This window comes from Lucilia sericata, unplaced genomic scaffold (assembly GCF_015586225.1).
Source record: "Lucilia sericata isolate MDLA Ls3-8-SP2 unplaced genomic scaffold, ASM1558622v1 Contig000943F_arrow, whole genome shotgun sequence".
Taxonomy (NCBI): domain Eukaryota; kingdom Metazoa; phylum Arthropoda; class Insecta; order Diptera; family Calliphoridae; genus Lucilia; species Lucilia sericata.
This window is the reverse complement of record NW_023994929.1, coordinates 125184-145762: the sequence shown is the minus strand read 5'-3', so window position 1 is coordinate 145762 and position 20579 is coordinate 125184. Positions and strand designations below refer to the sequence as shown.

The window sequence follows — 20579 nt, the reverse complement described above, 5'->3', positions numbered from 1 at the left end:
AAAACTAATTGATGCACGAATAATGATCAAGTTATTTACAAAATGCTCCTCCTTTTTGCTCGTTTTTGTACTCCTTAAAGTAAACAAACATTTAAATCATGCTTACAAGCAAAAATGAACAACACATATTTAACAACTTGCAAACAACAGCAACAGCAGAAAAAATTAATAAAATATTATAAAACAAAGATATTGGAAAAAATAAGCATTAGCAACGCGTCATCATCATCAACAGCATTATTGTCGTTGCCGTTGCCCTCGTCATCAACAGCACAACTAAACAACAATCAACGACGACATCAACACAACATCACTTCATTAAAACATCAATATCAAGAGCAACAGGCAGACAGCAGGCAATAAGCAAACAGAGTCAGTCGTCAACCAGTCATTGAGGCAATACAACAGAAATTTTGCATAAAAATCACTTAACATTATTACGAACATGATGTTTAACAACCAACAGTTTTTTCACTTCATCAACACCAAACCACACCAGAGAGACTACCGAAGACGGAATACTGATGAATATAGCAACACTCTTTTGTTGGTAATACACAGAGGAGTTATAAACATGCACATCCATTCTTCCATACATCGTTTCGAAACATATGAATACACCAACAACCAACCACGTTTATTAGTGTATTTAGCAAAAGGGGGCTTTAAACAACAAACAATCAAAGGAGTAAGAGTTAGTGTTTGTTATTTCCTTTTATTCGCCTCCTCCTATTACCTCTACTACTTCTTCAGTCCACTCTATATATCTACCGCAGAAGCCTTCTGTGAAACGAATTGTTTAAAATTGTAGCTCTCGTTTTTTTGTGCTTTTTGTTTAACTTCACCATTCAATATTATTGTTATTTTCTTGTCAAGCAGGTAATTTTTTCGGCTTAAAACCTTTTAATATGTCGGTTTCGGTTATTGTCGATACTTAAACGAGACATAAGACAAATGGAACAACCAACCTTAAATGTAAGCGCCAACAAGCCTACTTAGGCGTAACCCCTTTTTCTTCTTACTTATTAGTTTTTTTTCATATAAATTTGCCGGAGCTTGTTGTCGATGAGAGTATTTGGCAATGCGGACCAATGAAGAATACTTTGCTACAAACATTTTAGCGCTTTTGTACACTGAGAGAAATTAACAGTTGCAGAAAAGCTACTTTTTGTAAATTAACTTTATTAAGGCAAACATTTAACATTCATTTGGTTTAATATTAAAATTGCCACCAAAGCTTTACTTGCTTAGTTTATAAGAAAAGCTTTAATTATACTTTAATTAGTTTAAAGCTTTTCTTTTAAAAAAGCACAAAGTAATTTTGAGCAATATGACATATTTTCAAACTTTAGCAAAAGCTTTATTATTTTCAGGATTAATAAAATTAGTTGAGTCCTTGAGTATAAAAGAAAAACTTTCAAAGCTTGATTTGTTTTCGTAAGGGAAAGCTTAATGTATATTTAAAGCAAAAGTTACCAACAGAACTATTTAGCTGAATAAGTGATTAATGTTTGTTTTTTTTTTGCAGTTAAATGTAGAAATTTACGAAAATCGTTGTAAAATTCAAATTCAGCTAGCTGAATATCACTAAAAATGTCTAGTAACTAGTAACATAATTTAAAATTTTTAAATTTAGTTTCAAATTTCATTCAAAATGCTAATTCAGCTAGCTGAATTATATAAAAATATAGTTCTTTTGGTAGTTACATGTAGGAATTTATGAAAAAAAGTTTTAAAAATCCTATTCAGCTAGCTGAATATCGCTATAATGGTCCTCTCGAGTAATTTAAATTGAAAACACAATAATTTTGTTTAAAATATAATTCAAAATGATAATTCAGCTAAATGAACTAAATAAAAACTTTGTGTGAATATTATTTAATGGTAATTTAGCTGAATATGGCTAAAAAAGTATGTTTCTCTTATTCAGCTAGCTGAATAGAACAATAGCTTAGAGAAAATTGTGTTGAAGCTAAAAATGCATTCAAATTTAATTAATTTTTTGAACAATTAAAAGTAGAAATTTATGAAAATCGTTGTAAAATTCGAATTCAGCTAGCTGAATATCGCTAGAAATATCTATGCTAGTACTATACATTAAATATTTTGAAATTTTGCTAATTCAGCTAGCTGAATTATATAAAAACTTGGTATAACTATTGTTTAGTTTTAAAATCTTTGAAAATATGTATTGAGTCAGCTGAATATAGACTAAAAATCAAAATTTCTATTGCAAAATAAAAAAATATATAATTATCTTTAAAAAAGATTAATTCAGCTAGCTGAAAAAAAAAACGTTAATTTAAAAAAAAATAGGTTTAAGTTAATATTATATTAAAATTTAATTGAAAATGCTAATTTTCTTGCTGAATAGGCGTATAATGTTTGTTTTTTGGTGGTTAGGACATTTTTTAGTAAGAAATTTACGAAAATTCTTATTCAGCTAGTTGAATATCGCTAAAAATGCCTACTATTATAGTTTAGGGGTAAAAATCTATGGCAACTAGTTTTAAAATTATCATTCAGCCAGCTGAATATGGAAAAAAGTCTATATTGAAGGCAAAATTAATAAAAACCTATTACTATTCATTAATTCTGCTAGCTAAATGGAACAACAATTTAGAAAATGTTAAGATTAAGTTTAAAATCTATTAAAAATTGCTTAAAAATATCAATTCAGCTAGCTGAATATGTGATTAATAGACGAAAGTGTGTATTTTAATTATAAAATGTAAAAGTATGATAACTATTGTTTAAAAATGATTAATTCAGCTAGCTGAATAGTGCTAAAAAGTTTGAAATTTTTAAGTTTTCTTAAAAATCTGTTAAATTTTGTTTTAAATTACTAATTCAGCTAGCTGAATAAAAGATTAGTATTAAGTTTTAGTACTAAATTGAAATAAATTACAAAAATCTCACTCCCGTTGCAACAATAACCAAAAAACTCGTTATACAACTAGTTCTTTTCCCATGAGAAAAGTGAGAGCCCTAACTTATTCACATTTCTTTCAGTGTTGATATTTATTTTCTACAAAAAGTTAAAATTATTAAACATTGTGTCGTGTTGTTGTTCTTAACATTTTTTTTTTAACGTTTAAATACAGACATTTTTACATACACACGTTTAAAGTACTACTAGTCTCGGCTTCACTTTGCGCCCATCACTTCTTTACTTTGTTGGTGGTATACATTTGTTGTCAAGCCTATTGTGCCACCAAAAGAGTTTAAACTTTTTTTCGCTTTTTTTACAACAACAAGTATTGAAAGTTGGCAAGTTTTTGTTCTACAGCCTCCTAATTGGTGGGTAATGATGTGTTTTTTGTTGTTGTTGTTCTCAAGCCGGCAACATTATACAGCAAAAACGTTTTTTTTTCTACTTTATTCTTTTAAAAGAACATTTTGTGGTCTATAAAGGGAGTGAGTGTGTTCGTCCGTCCGTCTGTCTGTCTTTCGTTTGGTTGTTTGCTGTGCGAAACTCGAGGTTTTGTGTTGTCTAAATGTTTTATTAGTGTTTTCATCGTGTTTAAAAGTTGTTGCTGTTTTATTTTTTTTGCTCTTTCAGTGTGTATATGGAACGTGCGTCTTGTTAGCAATTTAAAAAACCATTTAAAAATTTAGTTTTTTTTCACTTTATTGTTGTTGACTTCAAGCCATGTCTTTTTTGTGTAAAAACTTTTATTGTCGTTCGTTAGCCGGAGTAACAACAGCACAAGTTGCAAGCAAGTGTTTAAGGTTTGGTTTTTACTGTTTATACCTATATTGCTGTCTATGTGTTGCCGTTTACAGCTCATAATTACCAACACTTGCTGTTGTTGATGATTATTGTTATTATTATTAATTTGTTGTTCTTTAAGTTGCAGGTTGTTTTTTTTCAGTTTTTTAGAGTCATAAATCTTAGATTGTCACGATTTATGGCAAATACTCCAAAAATATTTCTTTTTATTGAACTTTTTGTTAAACATTTATGTATTTGATTCGGAGTTTTTTCTGTTAAAGAGGATTTTTCAAGAAAAGAGTTAAATGGTATTATCGGCTATATTTATCGCAGAGTCAAGAGGTCAAGTAATGTTAAAAAAACGTTATAATTTAAAAAATATATAAAAAAATATACGCTAAAGAGAGCAAAAACATCGAACATTTACTTTAAAAAAGTCAGTTTGTACTCCCTAAGCTTTAATACTGAAAGCTTTTTTTAGGAAATCATATGAGGAGAAGTACTTTTGAAATGATGATCTAGGGAAAAACATACAATTTTTTCTAAGAATAGTTGTATTAAAGAAATAAACTAGCTTAGACCCCCTAAGCTTTAATTCTGAAAGCTTTTTTTCGTATTACCTATAGTTTGCAACTATAAGTTTGAAATAAAAACTAAACTGAAAAACTTTTAGCATAAAACTTTAACTCTTTAAAAGCAAAATATCAACTTTGTTTACTTGAGCTTGAAAAAGCTTTTAAAGCTCAATTTAGCTTTAACATTAAATTGACTTGAATTTTTCAGATTTTGATATATCAATCTTGTTTACTTGAGCTTGCAAAAGCTTATAAAGCTCAATTTAGCTTTAACATTAAATGGACTTGAATTATTCAGATTTTGAGTTTATATTTAAGAAAAAGCTTCATAGTATATTTAAGTTTATTATCTCGAGTGTGATAAAGCTTTCAAAGCTCAATTTAGCTTAAACTTTTTTTTTGGCTCAAATTAGAGTTTGTTGTTATTCGTTTATGGCGAATACTGGATTAAACTAAATTTGACGATCTTTAAAGAATTATTGCCCAAACGTTTTACATTTAAAGCTTTTTCGGACTGAAAGATGAATTACCTAAAAGCTTCATGACTATGTTTTGAAAATAGCTCACAATTTTTACCCAATTTAAGAGTTTGCTGCGGATTTGTTTAGAATACAAAAAAGTTCTCAAGAAATTTGCAGTAGGACTTTTTCCTTATTAAGTTTTGAAAAGCTTCAGGGTTATTTAAAAAAGTTTTTTATTTAAAAGCTTTTTATAGCTTAATTTTAAATTGTCTAAAAGCTCTTTCTTTACAAAGTTCAGAATTCACTACTTTTGATTACATGCCAGTTAACTAAAAGCTTTTAAATTACTCTTAAAACAACTCAATGATTACATTTTTTTCTTAGCTTTTAACAGATTAAAATCCTTTAGTGAACTAAACTTTTAGCATATGAATACTCCAGCTATAACTTGGTTTATCTTAAATCCTACAAAGCAAAGCCTAAACCAATACCTAAATTAATATTTTTCTACTAAAAGCTTTATAGTACAAAATTAGTAATAGTATTGAAGCAAAAAGTTCTAAAACAATTTTCTAGTTAAAGTTTTTTTTGTTTGTTCTTATTTAATCTTTGCTGATGCATTTGCCAATACACACGAAATTCAATTTAACGAAGTTTTTAGGTTTTTTTTGTTCTACAGTTTTTGTCAAATTTTCAAATCTTTGTTTTGAACATTATGTGTATTAAAGTTTTTTTTTTGTATAGTTTTTGTAGCTTTTTATAGGTTGGAAGCTGTTTTCTAAAGCACATGCTTGACTTTAGTTATCTGTTAAGGCAGCAACAATAATAACAACAACTACAACACTGCTGCAACAAGTCTGTTGCAATAGTAACTAACAAACCTAGAAAGACAGACGGATGGAAGGACGGACAGACAGACAAACAATCTCAGCAACATATAGTAACAACAACATACAGCATAAAAACTAAAAAAACATACAAGCCGCCTCATCAGTTTCATCAATTGCTGCTCATACAGAGGAAAAACAAAACAACAAAAACAACAACTGAATATTGAACTGCAATGTCCTCTAGTTTGTTGCTAAATTTTTGTTGTTTCACTCTCTGTTAGTTACATGTGTTTGTTATTGTCGTGGAGTTCACACACAAACATTTTTTTTACTACATTGGACTGTGTTTGACTCTGATATCGTAGCATGTAACAACAGTAGTTGTTGCATATTGCACTAAAACAACAACTACAACAACTAGGTACAACTGAACCCTAAATAACTTATTGCATTTTTCGAGTGTTGATTCTGTATTCCATTTAATTAAGACATCAAAAAGAGTTTAGTTTGACTTAAGAGATTTCCTAGAATTTCGATAGTTCAAAACTGATTTAAACAAAAAGTTAAACTTTACCAATTTTTTTGTATTTTTGTTGCTGTTGTTGTTTGGGCCAATGTTGTTAACTGCACAAAAATAATGTTAAATGTATAGTTTGGGTAGTTGTTTTAGTTGTTGTTATTGTATATTTTGCATTCACTATGTTTTTTTTTTTTACTTTGTTAGATTTCAGATACCGTGCTGCAGAAGAACCTACCAATGAAAAAAAAATGTTTCAGTTTTTGAACTCGTTTTTACAATTTTAGTTTGTTAAGAAAAAAAAACTTTATTTAACTAAAAAATTATCTAGATAAACATATTGTGGTTGTTTTTATTTTGTTCCTTTTTTCGAATTTTAATTTTTGTGGGAGCAAATTTGTTGAGCTTTTTTTCGCTATATATCGTTTTTAATGAAAAAAAAGTTTCAAAAAATATTCTAAAAATCTTCATTTTAAAGTCCATAACACAACAATTTGAACCAATTATGGAAAATCTTTTAGAGAATTTATTTGTCACCAGATGTACTTTCATTTGTCTTGGTATTATTGAGTCCATAGACACAATGTTTGGTTCATAACTCAGAAAGTTTATCAGATGAGACTCAATCTTCTAAACCCTAAACTTCTTAAAAATGTCTTAAGCAACGTGTCTGTTCAACGTCTTATTGTCTAGATAATCCACATTAGTCATATTGCGATTTGAAATGCATTCTTCCGTGCCGTTTGTAAACCTCTCCATTGGGAGTCACTGGGGAATGTGGTCCATATTGTTGCTGCGCAATTAAGAAGAGAGCGACCTTATACGTCGCTATAATAGTCTCCTTGTCCCTGATCCGAGAGGTACCAAATAAAGCTTTAAAGACCTCATTTCAGCCTCGAATCTTTTGGTTGATGTAAGTTACGTGCTCTGAGAAGTGAAGGAGGCTGTCAAAGACTACCCCTAAGATTTTCCAGGTTTGAAGAGGTGGGGGTGGTCCAAGCGGTGTAAAGTGATATCGAGGATTTCCAAGCAGATAACCTTAGTTTAGGTTCTTGAAAATAATGTGTTATGGTGATAAAATATTGGAATATTTTGGCGCTTATATTATCGGTGTTCCATGCGATGACAGTACGCAGATGTCATAGACAGAGCTACTAAGACACGCCCATTATTGTCTAGCGATATTTTGATTTCTAACCTCTGAAGTCAACAAACGCATATCGGCCATCGTTTGGCATATTTGGGGAGTGTGGAGTTCGTGACTGTGTTGTTGTAATTAAGATAAATTAAAAGATTTTCCGCAGACTTATTACATTTACAAGGGAAAATTGCTGTAGCTTTCTAAGTCTATTCTCTAGTTTGGTCTATAGTCCAGTCCGGATTATAGACTGAACTATAGTTTATGTTATAGTCCAATCTGGTCTATAGTCTAGTCTATAGTATTAACAGTAGCCTTTGAAGTCTATTGAAGTCTATATAGTCTGGTCTAGTCTTTAGGACAAACTAGTCTGGACTATAGACCGAACTATAGTTTTAATTATAGTCTAGTCTGATTTATAGTCTAGATGACCGTCTAGTCTGCACTATAGACTGAAGTATAGTTTGATTTATAGTCTAGTCTTGCGTATAGTCTCGACTCTAGATCTTTAAATCCATTCTAGTCTAGTCTGGACTATTATAGACTGAGCTATTGTTTGAATTATAGTCTAGACTTGTCTTGACTGTAGCATTTGGCATCTATTCTATAATCTAGTCTGGACTGTAAACTGAACTATAGTTTGAATTATAGTCTTGACTGTAGCCTTTGAAATCTATCCTACAGTCTAATCCGGACTATAGACTAAGTTATAGTTTTAATTATAAGCTTGACTGTAGACTAGAGATTAAACTGTAGTTTAGTCTGGACTAAAGTCTAGTCTACAGTTTGTCCTATAGTCTGTACTATAGTCCAGTTTATAGTTTTTGGTCTATAATCTGGTCTATGGTTTGGTCTATGGTTTGGTCTATAGTTTGGACTATAGTTTATAGTATGGACTCTAGTATGAACTGTATTTTAGTCTTTAGTCTGGATTACAGAGTTTAGTCCTTATGTCTTTATACAAAATACATTCTAAATATTTCATGTCTTATAAATTTTTTTTGAAAACTCAATAACTTGTAATATTTATTTTTATCAAAATAAAACTATTTCTTCTGTTTTGTCAAAAACTATTAACATGCCATTAAATTGCTAAGAAAGAAAAAAAGAAGCAAAAATTGTGTTAGTAAATAAATAAAGTAGGAAAAAAACACATACAATTTCGCATAATTCCAATCTAAATTGTCAATATTGTGTAGGCTGTTGTTATAAATGACTTAATAATCTAAAATCAAATTGACCATTTTGCACTTGCTAACTGCTATTGGTTGTTTAGCTGGATGACTAGTTAGTGGCCTGGCTGTTAGTTTCGATTTTCAATTGCGTTTAACAAGCAGGAGTTGTTTTAGCAGCAACTAGTATTCATACTTGAGCAAATAGTAAAAGATGTTTTAGAAAAAAAAGCAAACATGTTTCGTACGCATTTGCATATTAACACATGCAATGATTTTTGTAACAACATTTTATTTTATTTTACTTTTTTTCAAAATTTATTAAACATATTTAACAAGACACTTTTTTTTGCTGTTGCTTGATTTTAGCTTAGTAGCATTTACACAATTTTTATTGAACATGATAGATAATAATCCATGAGAGAAGTTCAATTTGGTTTAGACATAAGAGAAACAACAAAAAAAAAAAACAAAATCTTTTAAACATGACTATAAACTTTTGACTTAATTATGAAAAACTAAATTAACTGCTAGCTGAAAATATGTTAAAAGGGTTTGTAGAAATTAACTTTAGTCCCATTTACACTCTACATTGTTAGAGCCTTTTTTTCAATGGGGGCCAATACGATTTAAACATGATTGAAAGCATGACATTGTGAATTTATGTTAAATTTCTTTAAACATTTATTTCGTGATTAAGTTTTTTTTTCATTTTTGGTGTTTCAAACTTACGACTTGTCAAGTATTTGGAAAACAATTTAGAAAATTAACAAACTGTTTAAAAAGTTTGATTTGAAAAATTTGCTCGACGTGTTGCTATATAAAAAGTAGAAAAAAGTTTAAGTGGAGTTTTAGAAATTTTAAATGTAATTAGAATTGTGTGTGGTCTTCAATCACAGAATAACAATTTATTTTATTTGTATTAAAAAAAGACTTCCTTAAGACTACAATAATCCAGACTATAGTCTAGAATTTAGTCCAGTCCGTTTTACTAGACTATTGTCTAGACTAGACTATAGACTAGACTATAGACTAGACTATAGACTAGATCTAATAGACTAGAACTATAGACTAGACTATAGACTAGACTATAGACTAGACTATAGACTAGACTATAGACTAGACTATAGACTAGACTATAGACCTAGACTATAGACTAGACTATAGACAACTATAGACTAGACTATAGACGAGACTATAGACAGACTATAGACTAGACTATAGACTAGACTATAGACTAGACTAGAAGACTAGACTATAGACTAGACTATAGACTAGACTAATAGACTACTAGACTAGACTAGAAACTAGAGACTAGAACTATAGACTAGACTATAGACTAGACTATAACAGACTCTAGACTAGACTATAGACTAGACTATAGACTAGGACTATAGACTAGACTAGTAGACTAGAATATAGACTAGACTATAGACTAGAATATAGAACTAGACTATAGACTAGACTATAGACTAGACTATAGACTAAGACTAATAGACTAGACTATAGACTAGACTATAGACTAGACTATAGACTAGACTATAGACTAGACTAGACTACTAGACTAGACTATAGACTAGACTATAGACTAGACTATAGACTAGACTATAGACTAGACTATAGACTAGACTATAGACTAGACTATAGACTAGACTATAGACTAGACTATAGACTAGACTATAGACTAGACTATAGACTAGACTATACTAGACTAGACTAGACTATAGACTAGACTATAGACTAGATTATAGACTAGACTATAGACTAGACTATAGACTAGACTATAGACTAGACTATAGACTAGACTATAGTCCAGACTATAGACTACACTATAGTCCAGACTATAGGCTAGACTATTATACAGACTATAGACTAGACTATAGTCCAGACTATAGACTAGACTATAGACTATACCGACTATAGTCCAGAATATATACTAGTTTATTATACAGACTATGACGCAGTCTATAGACTAATATATAGTGCACGCTATATACCAGACGCTAGAATGGACTATAGACCAGACTATAGACTAACTATAGACCAGATGATGATAGATTCGCTCACGCTGTAGACTTTAGTTCAAATTAAATACCATTTTTATTAAAAAAGATTGAAGAAATGTAACTATTTCTTTTAATCATCTTATCTTAAGCTTTTTCTGCTCATAAAATTCTAAAAAAAATTCTCAATATATTAAATGGTCCCCTTTTATTTTCAACAAAATATTTTTAAGTTTTTTCTCCTCAACTTTTTTTTTTCTAGTCTAAAGCTAAAGGTTTTAAAATTTTTAATCTAGATATAATATTTACTTGGAATCTATGTTGATTTTTTTTATTATTATTACTTAAGAAAAGTCTAAATGTAAAGAAAATTAAAGAAGAAGAGAAAAAACTACAATGAAAATTGTGTAATTAAATTTATCATAGCGAGAAATCAATTTGCTGCTTCTTTTTTTTCAATTCGTTATATGTGTAATATGCAGTGATGGTTGATTTTCTTACAAAATACCGCTTTACAAACAACAACTGACTAGTCTTTAAACACTTGTCGCATAAAAAAAAAAAAAAAAAACAAATGCATTCGAACTGCATCAGCAGCCATGTGCCACACACATACTCCGTGGTAAGACATGAATTGAGGTTTTTTATATGCATTTCCTACACAAGCTCGTAATGTAACGCTGGTTATGGGCTGATTTACTTGAGTAACTTTATGCCAAACCATTTGTAAATGCTTTAATAGTGGTAAATGTTACGCATGCGCATGTGCTGCTGCTCTCACTTGATTGTTCGGTGAGCCGCCGCACCACCGTGGAAACACTTTAAAAGTATTGTGTTTTAAGGCAATGAGAAAATGTGACCAACTATTAACAATTTATAAAGGTTTCAGATTTCTGCAAGGTGTTTTAGGTAGTGCCTGATTCCTTTGATATCCTTATTACGGTTAGGGATCAATAATCTAAATTTATTAGCCAGTTCAATTCTTATGCATGTTTCGGTAGAGAAACCTCAATAGCTTTCACCATCAAGAAAAATACCTAACTATAGTTGGTAACATTACACATACCTCTTCCAGAGCTATGTATGTGTGATGTAAATGTCATCCTATAAGGTCTTACAAGGCGGTTTGAAGTTTTGTTTTTTTATAACCACTTTGCCATAAATGGTAACACAACCTTAATAACCAATGGCCTGGCCACAAAAAAAAAACCCATACACACACTCAGTCTGAATATACGCCAAGGAAATAACAAACTCTCTTAAACAGCGGTCACACACCGCAACTGTGTTGTGTCCATCAAAACCATGTAAGCAATAAACTGTTAAAATGTTAAATTGAAACAGATGACATTTCAATACATACAAATTGACAGGTCAACGCTTATAACAAGCTTTTCTTTTATTTAACCAAAAAAGAAAAGTAAGAAACGATTCAACGAACATCATGCTACATCTTTTAACAGATTTTTTATTAAAGATTTCAATGTAGCAAAAAAAAAAAAAGAAACGAATTAAAAAATCTAAAATTTCTTAGAATATTAACATGCTGGTAATGTTGTTGGCCAGTATCAGGCCTTTTTTTACTACTCGTACTACCACTACTTTTTATTTACTACTCTCTTTTTTTCGTTAGTTTTTTTTTTGGTCTTCTTGATTCCTGTATGTTTTGGATTTTTGATCTTTTGAGGAAAATATATTGGTATGTATCAGGGTTGTTTAAATTGGTATATTTGTACTTTTTTGATATAATTTGATCTTTAAAAGTGCCAATATTTCCTAATTGGAATAATAATCTAAAAGGGTACTTCTGACACTTAGTTCAAAGTATGTTGTCTAATCTAATCTGGTCTATACACAGAGGGAAAAATAAATATACACGCCTGGTACCAAATTTACACCAAACTGTTTATAGTTTATCAATACCATCCGTTGTCAAAGCATATACATACGTATAATCCGTGGCCAATAGTGAGCTTACCACCTTTGTTAACATTTAGACAACGGATGTGTATAAAATTAAGATTTCGACAACGAATTGTTGCAATGTTGACAACGTTGCATTGTTAACATTAGATAGTGTTGTCGTACGTATATATATACTTTGACAACGGATTTTATTGAAAAATTATAAACTCTTTGGTGTCAATTTTGCACCAGGCGTGTATATTTCCTTTTCCCTCTGTGTAGACTAGTCTATTGTCTTTTATCTAGTCTATGTACTCGTCTATTGTCTAGTCTATGTACTGGCCAATTGTTTATAGACTAGTATACAGTCTAGTCTATAGCCTAGTCTATTGTCTTGTCTGTAGCCTAGTCTATTGTCTAGACTATTCTCTAGTCTATATACTAGGATATTGTCTACATTATAGACTAGTCCTTGTCTAGTCTAAAGACTAGTCTATTGTCTAGTCTATTGTCTAATACTTTAGACTATTCTCTTGTCTAGTACATAGACTATTCTCTTGTCTAGTACATACCCTATAGCCTAGTCTATTGTCTAGCCTATAGACTAGTCTATTGTCTAGTCTATAGACTAGGATATTGTCTACATTATAGACTAGTATATTGACTAGTCCATTGTCTAGTCTATAAACTAGTCTATTGTCTAATCATTTAGACTATTCTCTTATCAAGTACATAGACTATGCTCTTGTCTGTCCATAGAATAGTGACTTGTATACTCTACTCTACTCTAGTCTAGTCTATAGACTAACCAATGTCTAGTCTATTGTCTAGTCGATATAGTCTAATCTATAGACTAATAAATAGTCTATAGACTAATATATTGTCCACAGTTTAGTCCATTAGTCTACATACTACTCTATTGTCAAGTCTCTAGACTAGTCTTTTGCCTAATCTACAGACTAGTCTATTGTCTAGCCTATAGACTAGTGGCTTGTCTAGTCTATTGTCCAGTCTATAGAATAAGTAGTATATTGTGTAATCCTTTAGACTTGTATATTCACTATTCAATAGACTTGTCTAGACAATAGACAAGTCCATAGACCAGCCTCTTGTCTACTTCATAGACTAGTGACTTGTCTAGTCTAGTCTGCTCTAGTCTAGTATACTCTACTCTAGTCTAATCTACACTAGTCTACTCTATTGTCTAGTCTATAAACTAATCAATGTCTAGTCTAGTCTGCTCTAGCCCAGTCTATTGTCTAGTCTTTAGACTAGTCAATGTATAGTCTATTGTCTAGTCTAGTCTATAGACTAATCAGTCTATAGCCTATTGTCTAGTCTATAGACTAATCCATGTCTATGTAAAATTTTGTACAATTTGAAAATTCCTTTTGCCATCCCTGGTATGTATGTACATCTGAGTTTATAGTAAAAAAAAATTGTCTCTTGGAGAGCACGGTTTGATTTAGTTATGGTTGTTGCTGTTGGTTTCTTAAAATTCCTATCTAAGCTGTCAAATCAATCTACATATTCATACTATGTTTGTATTTGAGGGTATATATAGTATGTTGAGATGAGTATGAGTATTTTGGCCATGGATATGTTTTTGAGTCCGTCTGAATGTTTGTAATTTTTATGTGATGCTTTTTCTTATTTATCTATCTTTAATACATCTTCGTTAGTTTTCTGTTGCAGTTGAAAGAAATGGTAGATTTGTTTGCTGCTGTTATTATTTTCAAATATTTTCCAGTCAATTTGAAAAAAATAGATTTGTTTCGAAAATTGAAATGATTTGAAAAAATATATTGAGAAATTTATAAAACAAAAACAAAACTATTAGACGAATAATTTTATTTCCTTATCACTTAGCATTTTTTTAAAGACATTTTAGGAGAGTTCTATTGACATTCGGAAGGTTGAGAGAATATTTAGATCAAAGCTTTCTTATCTTCGATATCGTAAAACCTAGGATCATCATTAAAATCCGTAATTTGAACCCTAATTGGTACTTGATCTTAAATGATAAAACGGCATCAGATATGAAATCGTGGAATGTGCTTTTTATCAATATCAATCACTGTAAATTGGACCCTCATTTTCTTAAAAAATTTCGATATCGTAAAGCATAGTTCCTAATTTTCGTACTTGATTTTAAAATTCAAAAATTTCATATAAAAGTTTTACACGATAAAATTTTTACACGATCACGGCATCAGATATGAAATAACGGAATGCGCTTCCGATCAATATCAAACACCGTATTTTGGACCCTCAATTTCTTATGAAATTTCGATATCGTAAAGTATAGTTCCTTACAAGAAGATAACGATAATTCTTACTCAATCTCGATTGTAACAATTCGCCTTTAGCTAGCAAATTTCGGCATTTCTTTTCGATCGTAATTTTCTTTTAAATCCTATTGAGACTTGGAGGAATATGAAATACCTTTGACCCCAATATCTTTGCATTTACTCATGCCATAACCTATTATAAATCTATTAGTTATTTCAACAAAAAAACCCCAACTATCTATAGACTTATTTCACATAACTAAATGCATTTGTTAAATATTACAAAGTAATGTTCTTTTTCTATTACCCGATATGTGAATATCATCCATCCAATCCAGTAAGTGTCTCTTGGAATTTTTCTATATTAAAACTAAAAAACGAAAAAAAAAAAAACTGCAAAATCTTAGAATGTATGCACGGTACGTGCATTTTATTGTATTTATTCCACAAAAAGTTGATTTTACACATGGATAAGACACAAGCGTCTCAACACGTTTCGTTTTCCAAGATTGTTTTGTTGTGAGACATGGTACAAATGTTTGTTGTAGTATAGTTAAAGTGGACAGAGGCAATATGCATTGTGTTAAGCCAGACAAGCGGACGCTTAAAGTTTATTGTCTGTCTAAATGGCTGAATGTCTGTTTGTCTGCCTGCTACTTTTCTCGGTGGTTTATTTTGAATTGAACGCAGAAAAGAACTACAAAAAAAAATACGTACTTATTACAAGTCCAATTCCAATAATAAAGTATCGAAAACTAAAATAAACTGTGAAAATCAGAAAAGCAGAATTTAAAAAGAGTTAAATTTGGATAATAATTAGAACTAAATGTTAAAATTCTGTCCAACTCTGTCGATAAACTAGAGAACTACTCTCCAAAAGAGAATATAATTATTCGTACTCATATCAATTAGGAGAGTTTTAAGTAGTACGGTAAGTACAGTTGTTCTTAAATCAAGTACAAAATACTTGAATCAAGTACGTAACCCCTAAATATGAAACGTAATTTTCGATTTGATTTCAGATTTACTTTCTTAAATCAAATCGTTTTAATCCCAAAGTGAACTTGATTTGAGCTCGATTCAAAAATTTCATATAAAAGTTTGTTTAATCAAGTCCGAAGTGTAGTTAAAGCCAAATTAAAGACCACTAACGCAGACTATTAGATTTGAATAAACTTATTCCAATAATACCTTTAATACTCTGTTTAATATTTCTACATTTTGGCCAAAGAAAAGTGAAACAAAAATAACAGATCCCAAACAAAGAATATTTATAAAACACTTTATGCGTTTGTGGTGGATGTCTTGACAATTTGTTCGATAATAATTGTTAACCTTTTGGTCAATTTGACACATATTCCCCAAGATGACGACAACATTGATGATGATGATGATGATGGCGATGGCGATCGTATGGTAAAAATGTATTTTATGTAACTACAGTGAGAATTTCTTATGAAAATGTTTTTTTTTGGTAAAGATTATTTAAGTTTTTTTTCGCTTTACTTAAACTTTGATATGGGTTTAAGTTTTTCGTAAGAATTTTGTTAAGAATATAAAGATTTGAAGATGATAAGCTGTAGAGATTTGTTGTTTTTACTACAATTTGAGTAGGTTTCTTTCTCTGCTACAAGTAAAGATTCCAGAGGTTGCTTTTTTAAACATTTGGAATAATGTAGGTTTTTTTCGTATTTAAAATTATTTTTTTTTTTTTTTTGGTAAAGATTATTATCTTTAATTTTTTTGTTTTAAAATTATCTTTTATATTTGATCTTTAAATAAAACATGTATTAAATTTCCTGTTTCTTTCTATTTTAATTAATTTTTAGATTCCAAAGATTTTAATCCTAATAATACTACAAGCATAATGGATGATCATACCGATGAAGATAGACGAACTCCTCAAAACAATCATTACAGCCAGCAGCAAACGAAAGAGACTGATATAGAAATGACAGAAAGTCAAAATCCCGAGCAAATAGAAATGGAGCATAACGAAGAAGATGCCGACTCACAACCACCACAACAGAAGAGACCTAAAATGGAAGTGGAGTTGGAGTATAGACGAGTTACTACCCCCGTGCAATCGCCTGTTAACAGAAACACTGAGAATTCAAATGATTCCGAGAAATGTGATGATTTTCAAAATCAAATAGATGAATCTAATTCAAAAGATCGTAGATCTTCAAGTCCTTTATTAAAGGCCATAACGCCCGCTATTAGTCCCTCCCCTATAGAAGTCTCAAATGAAAATATATGCTCTCCCACTTCAGGTTCTATGCCTAAGCTAAGGCTTAATGCTTTATTGGCTTCAGATCCTGCTTTAATGCCAGATGCCAAAGATTTAAAGGTTGTACATGAAGAATCACAGACTCAACAAAGAATAGCACGTTTGGAACAGCATTTGCAACAGCAATTACAAACAGAAGAAACAGAAAGTAATGAAAACGATCACATAACTCCAACTGCTACAACTGCTTTAGTGGAAACGGCTATAAAGCCCTTGACCACCCCTGTGGAAGCACCACAACGCATGAAGGTATTCATGTGCTTACCCTGCGGTATAGGTTTCAGTTCTCCCTCCACCTTGGAGGCCCATCAAGCTTACTATTGCTCGCATCGTCACAAGGAATCAGAAGATGATAGTTCCTTATCGGCTGCCATAGCTGAAAAGTCCTCTGCATCTCCAACACAAGCAAATAACCCTACGGCCAATATTTCTTTGGCTCCCACAGAACCAGCCGCCAAAGTTCCCAAGACCGGCAAACAATATGCCTGTACACAGTGTTCCTATAGTGCCGATAAGAAAGTCTCTCTCAATCGTCATATGCGCATGCATCAGACCTCACCAGCACCCAGCTCTAATGCTTCCAATAACGGCAGTGCCATAATGGAAGATAATTCTAGTCAAGTGAGTTAGTTGTTGGTTGAAATTAAAAACATTTTCACTGTTGAATAATAAGTTTATTTAAGGATATTTTAATGATATGAATATTTTTTAATCCTTTTAGCAAGTGGATCGTTATTGCAGTGATTGTGACATACGTTTTAATAATGTCAAAACCTATAGAGCTCATAAACAGCATTACTGTAGTTCCAGGAGAACAGAAGGGTAAGTCAAATATTTATAGAAATTTAATTCAGAAAAACTGTTCAGGAAAACTGTCTAGAACTTGTTATACAATAAAATTTTTCTTAACTTTGTTTCCTTCTAAACCTCTTTCCTTTCTTTACAGACAATTAACACCTAAACTGGAAGTTTCTACCACCACGTCGACACCAAAAGCTCCTGCAGCTGTAGTCAGCGGTGCCATAAGTCCTCAAACCCGCACAAAAACACCCACTCCTGCTATGGTAGCAGCGGCAGCCGCCGCAGCAGCAGCTGCTTTACAACAGCCACCAGCAACACCTTTCTTGGCGTTACCCACAAATCCCATATTAATAATACCTTATGCATTGATACGTTCCGCTAGTCTAATAGCAGGACCTTTGTAAGTATTTTCAAAACAAAACTCAAAAAGCTTAAAAACATTTATACAATCTTGTATTTCAAACACAGATCCTCACCTTCGCCCTCAGTGGTTAATCCGGATACCACTTGTTTCACTTTGGATAATGGCAATTTAAAACCTTTGGCTACAGCTTTAAATATAAATGCTCTTAGTGCTGCCTCAACGGCGGCCAATAGTATAGCTGCTGCTGTTGCTACGGGACAACAAATCAATGTAGTCGATTCTACACGTCAAAGTAATGCCACGGAAACTTTGCTCACCGAAAAGAATATAAAACGTAATGTAGAGGAATCTACGGAAAATCCTACGCATAAGAGAAAAGGAGAAGGTTTTAGAGAGTCTGCTCCTTTGGATTTATCACTTAGACGTTCTCCCATTGCTGCTCTGTTGCAAAGGCAACGTTTCAATTCTGCCACTACATTCTTAGAGAATGAACAACAACGTTTAGATATGGAGACTTTACTAGAGGCAGGCAAAGAAAATTTGGCTTTAGATGAAACGGGCAGTATAACACCCGAACAAATTGTCTGTGCACCCTCATTGCCCAATAGTCCTTCTATGAGTCCCTCGCCCAGAAGACGTGCAATAAGTCCTAGAAGCTCTGGAGCCGGCAGTACTTCATCAATGTCTCCTCCGGCCACCATACCACCCAATGCTTTAAGTGCAGCCACAAATCCCACAAATATTTTAGATAATTTACAATTACGTTCTATGTTGCCGGCAGAACTTCTAAATCCTTTGCTGGCTAAACAGAATATGGAATTGGCTTTAAAATTGTCTGCAGCCGCAGCAGCTGCTGTTAGCTCTTCTAGCGGAGGTGTTAACACAGCTGGTTCAACTCCCTCGGACTTAGCAGCGGCTGTAGCAGCAGCTACTGGTAGAGGTTCTCTTTTGGGTTTGCCCGTTTTACCACCAGCCCCTGCTGCTTCTGTACAAGTGCCCACGGCCAGCGCTAATCAACCCCAAATCTATGTTAAACAAGGTGTTTCCAAATGCAAAGAATGTAATATTGTTTTCTGTAAATATGAAAACTATTTGGCTCATAAACAACATTACTGTTCCGCCCGGAATCAAGAACCCTCTGAAGGAGAAGCTAAAGTTTCACCCACTCCTCCTATGGCTGCAGGAGCCTCACCAGCTGAAACAACACCAGTAGCCTATCAACAATTAATATGTGCAGCATGTGGCATTAAGTATACCTCTTTGGACAACTTAAGAGCTCATCAAAACTACTATTGTCCCAAAGGTGGTGGTGTAGCGGCGGCAGCAGCTGCTGCAGTAGCCTCTAACTCCTCGGATACTTCTCATGTAGTTATGAAAAAAGAAAAATGTTCTAAATGTAAAACTTTACATGAAACCTCACTACCTTGTCCTCCTCCACCGGCCTTGCAGCAACCTACACCAACACAAACATTAGCCACAGCCACTACACAACAACAGCAGCAGCAGCATACTGCTTCCACAACTTCCACTGGTTCCAGTAGTAATCAAAATCTTTACAAATGTCCTTTATGTGATGCGGTCAGCTTAACCGCCAGTGAAAGTCGTAAACATATGGAAACTCATGGCACGGTTAAGGCTTTTAGATGCACCATTTGCCGTTACAAAGGCAATACTTTAAGGTATTTTGTTATAAAACTCCCCCAAAAAAAGTACTTTTTATTAATTTTCTTTAAAATTTCTACTCTTCCTTTAAATAGGGGTATGCGCACTCATATACGCATGCATTTCGATAAGAAAACTTCCGATATCAATGAGGAACATTATATGGCCTGTATATTAGAGGATGAAAATATTGAAATACCTAGTGCTGCCTCGTTAAATCAAGAACATTTGGTACAACAATTGGCTGCTGCTCAACAACAACAGCAACAACAAAAACAGTTAGTGGCTGCAGCAGCTGTTGTAGCTGCTGGCCTTCAGCAACAACATCAACATCAGCAGCAACAACAACAACAATCACAGCAGCAGCAGCAGGTGTTCAATTGTGATATTTGTAATTATTCTTCAACTTATAAAGGCAATGTGGTAAGTTATCAAGGCTAAACGATCATTTTTTGTTTTTGTTTTATTGTAGCAATGACCTTTTTATTTGGCCAGAGATCATGAAAAGTGGTTTATATAAATATCAAAACTACATTGTTGTAAAAAAATTAAAGATTAAATGATAGTTATAAAGGTTTTTTTTTTGAAAACTGATAACACTCCCTTTAAAAAACTTTAAAGGAATTTTAAATAATATAAAATAAATTTATTTTTTATATAATTTCAGTTGCGCCATATGAAATTAGTACATCCACATGTTATACCCAATTCACCCTCGATTTCCCCAGAAGTAGGGGACTTAGAAACAACCGAGACAGCCTCTTTAAGCAGCAGTCATAATGGCGACAATAACATGAATAAGTAAGTTTTACCTTTCAGCACTTAATATCAAACCCTATTTAACGTATAGTTATT

General features: G+C 32.0%; 1 protein-coding gene across 1 annotated transcript in view; it reads left to right on the top strand.

Moving 5' to 3' along the window:
• The window catches only part of LOC119609152 (zinc finger protein ush), a 50949-nt gene that overhangs the window by 29431 nt on the left and 939 nt on the right, over positions 1-20579 (top strand). The window contains exons 3-8 of the mRNA XM_037963868.1: positions 16437-17518; positions 17619-17719; positions 17844-18098; positions 18167-19741; positions 19820-20147; positions 20392-20525. Coding sequence (XP_037819796.1) covers positions 16437-17518; positions 17619-17719; positions 17844-18098; positions 18167-19741; positions 19820-20147; positions 20392-20525 — 3475 coding nt within the window. The remainder of the gene's footprint in view (positions 1-16436; positions 17519-17618; positions 17720-17843; positions 18099-18166; positions 19742-19819; positions 20148-20391; positions 20526-20579) is intronic.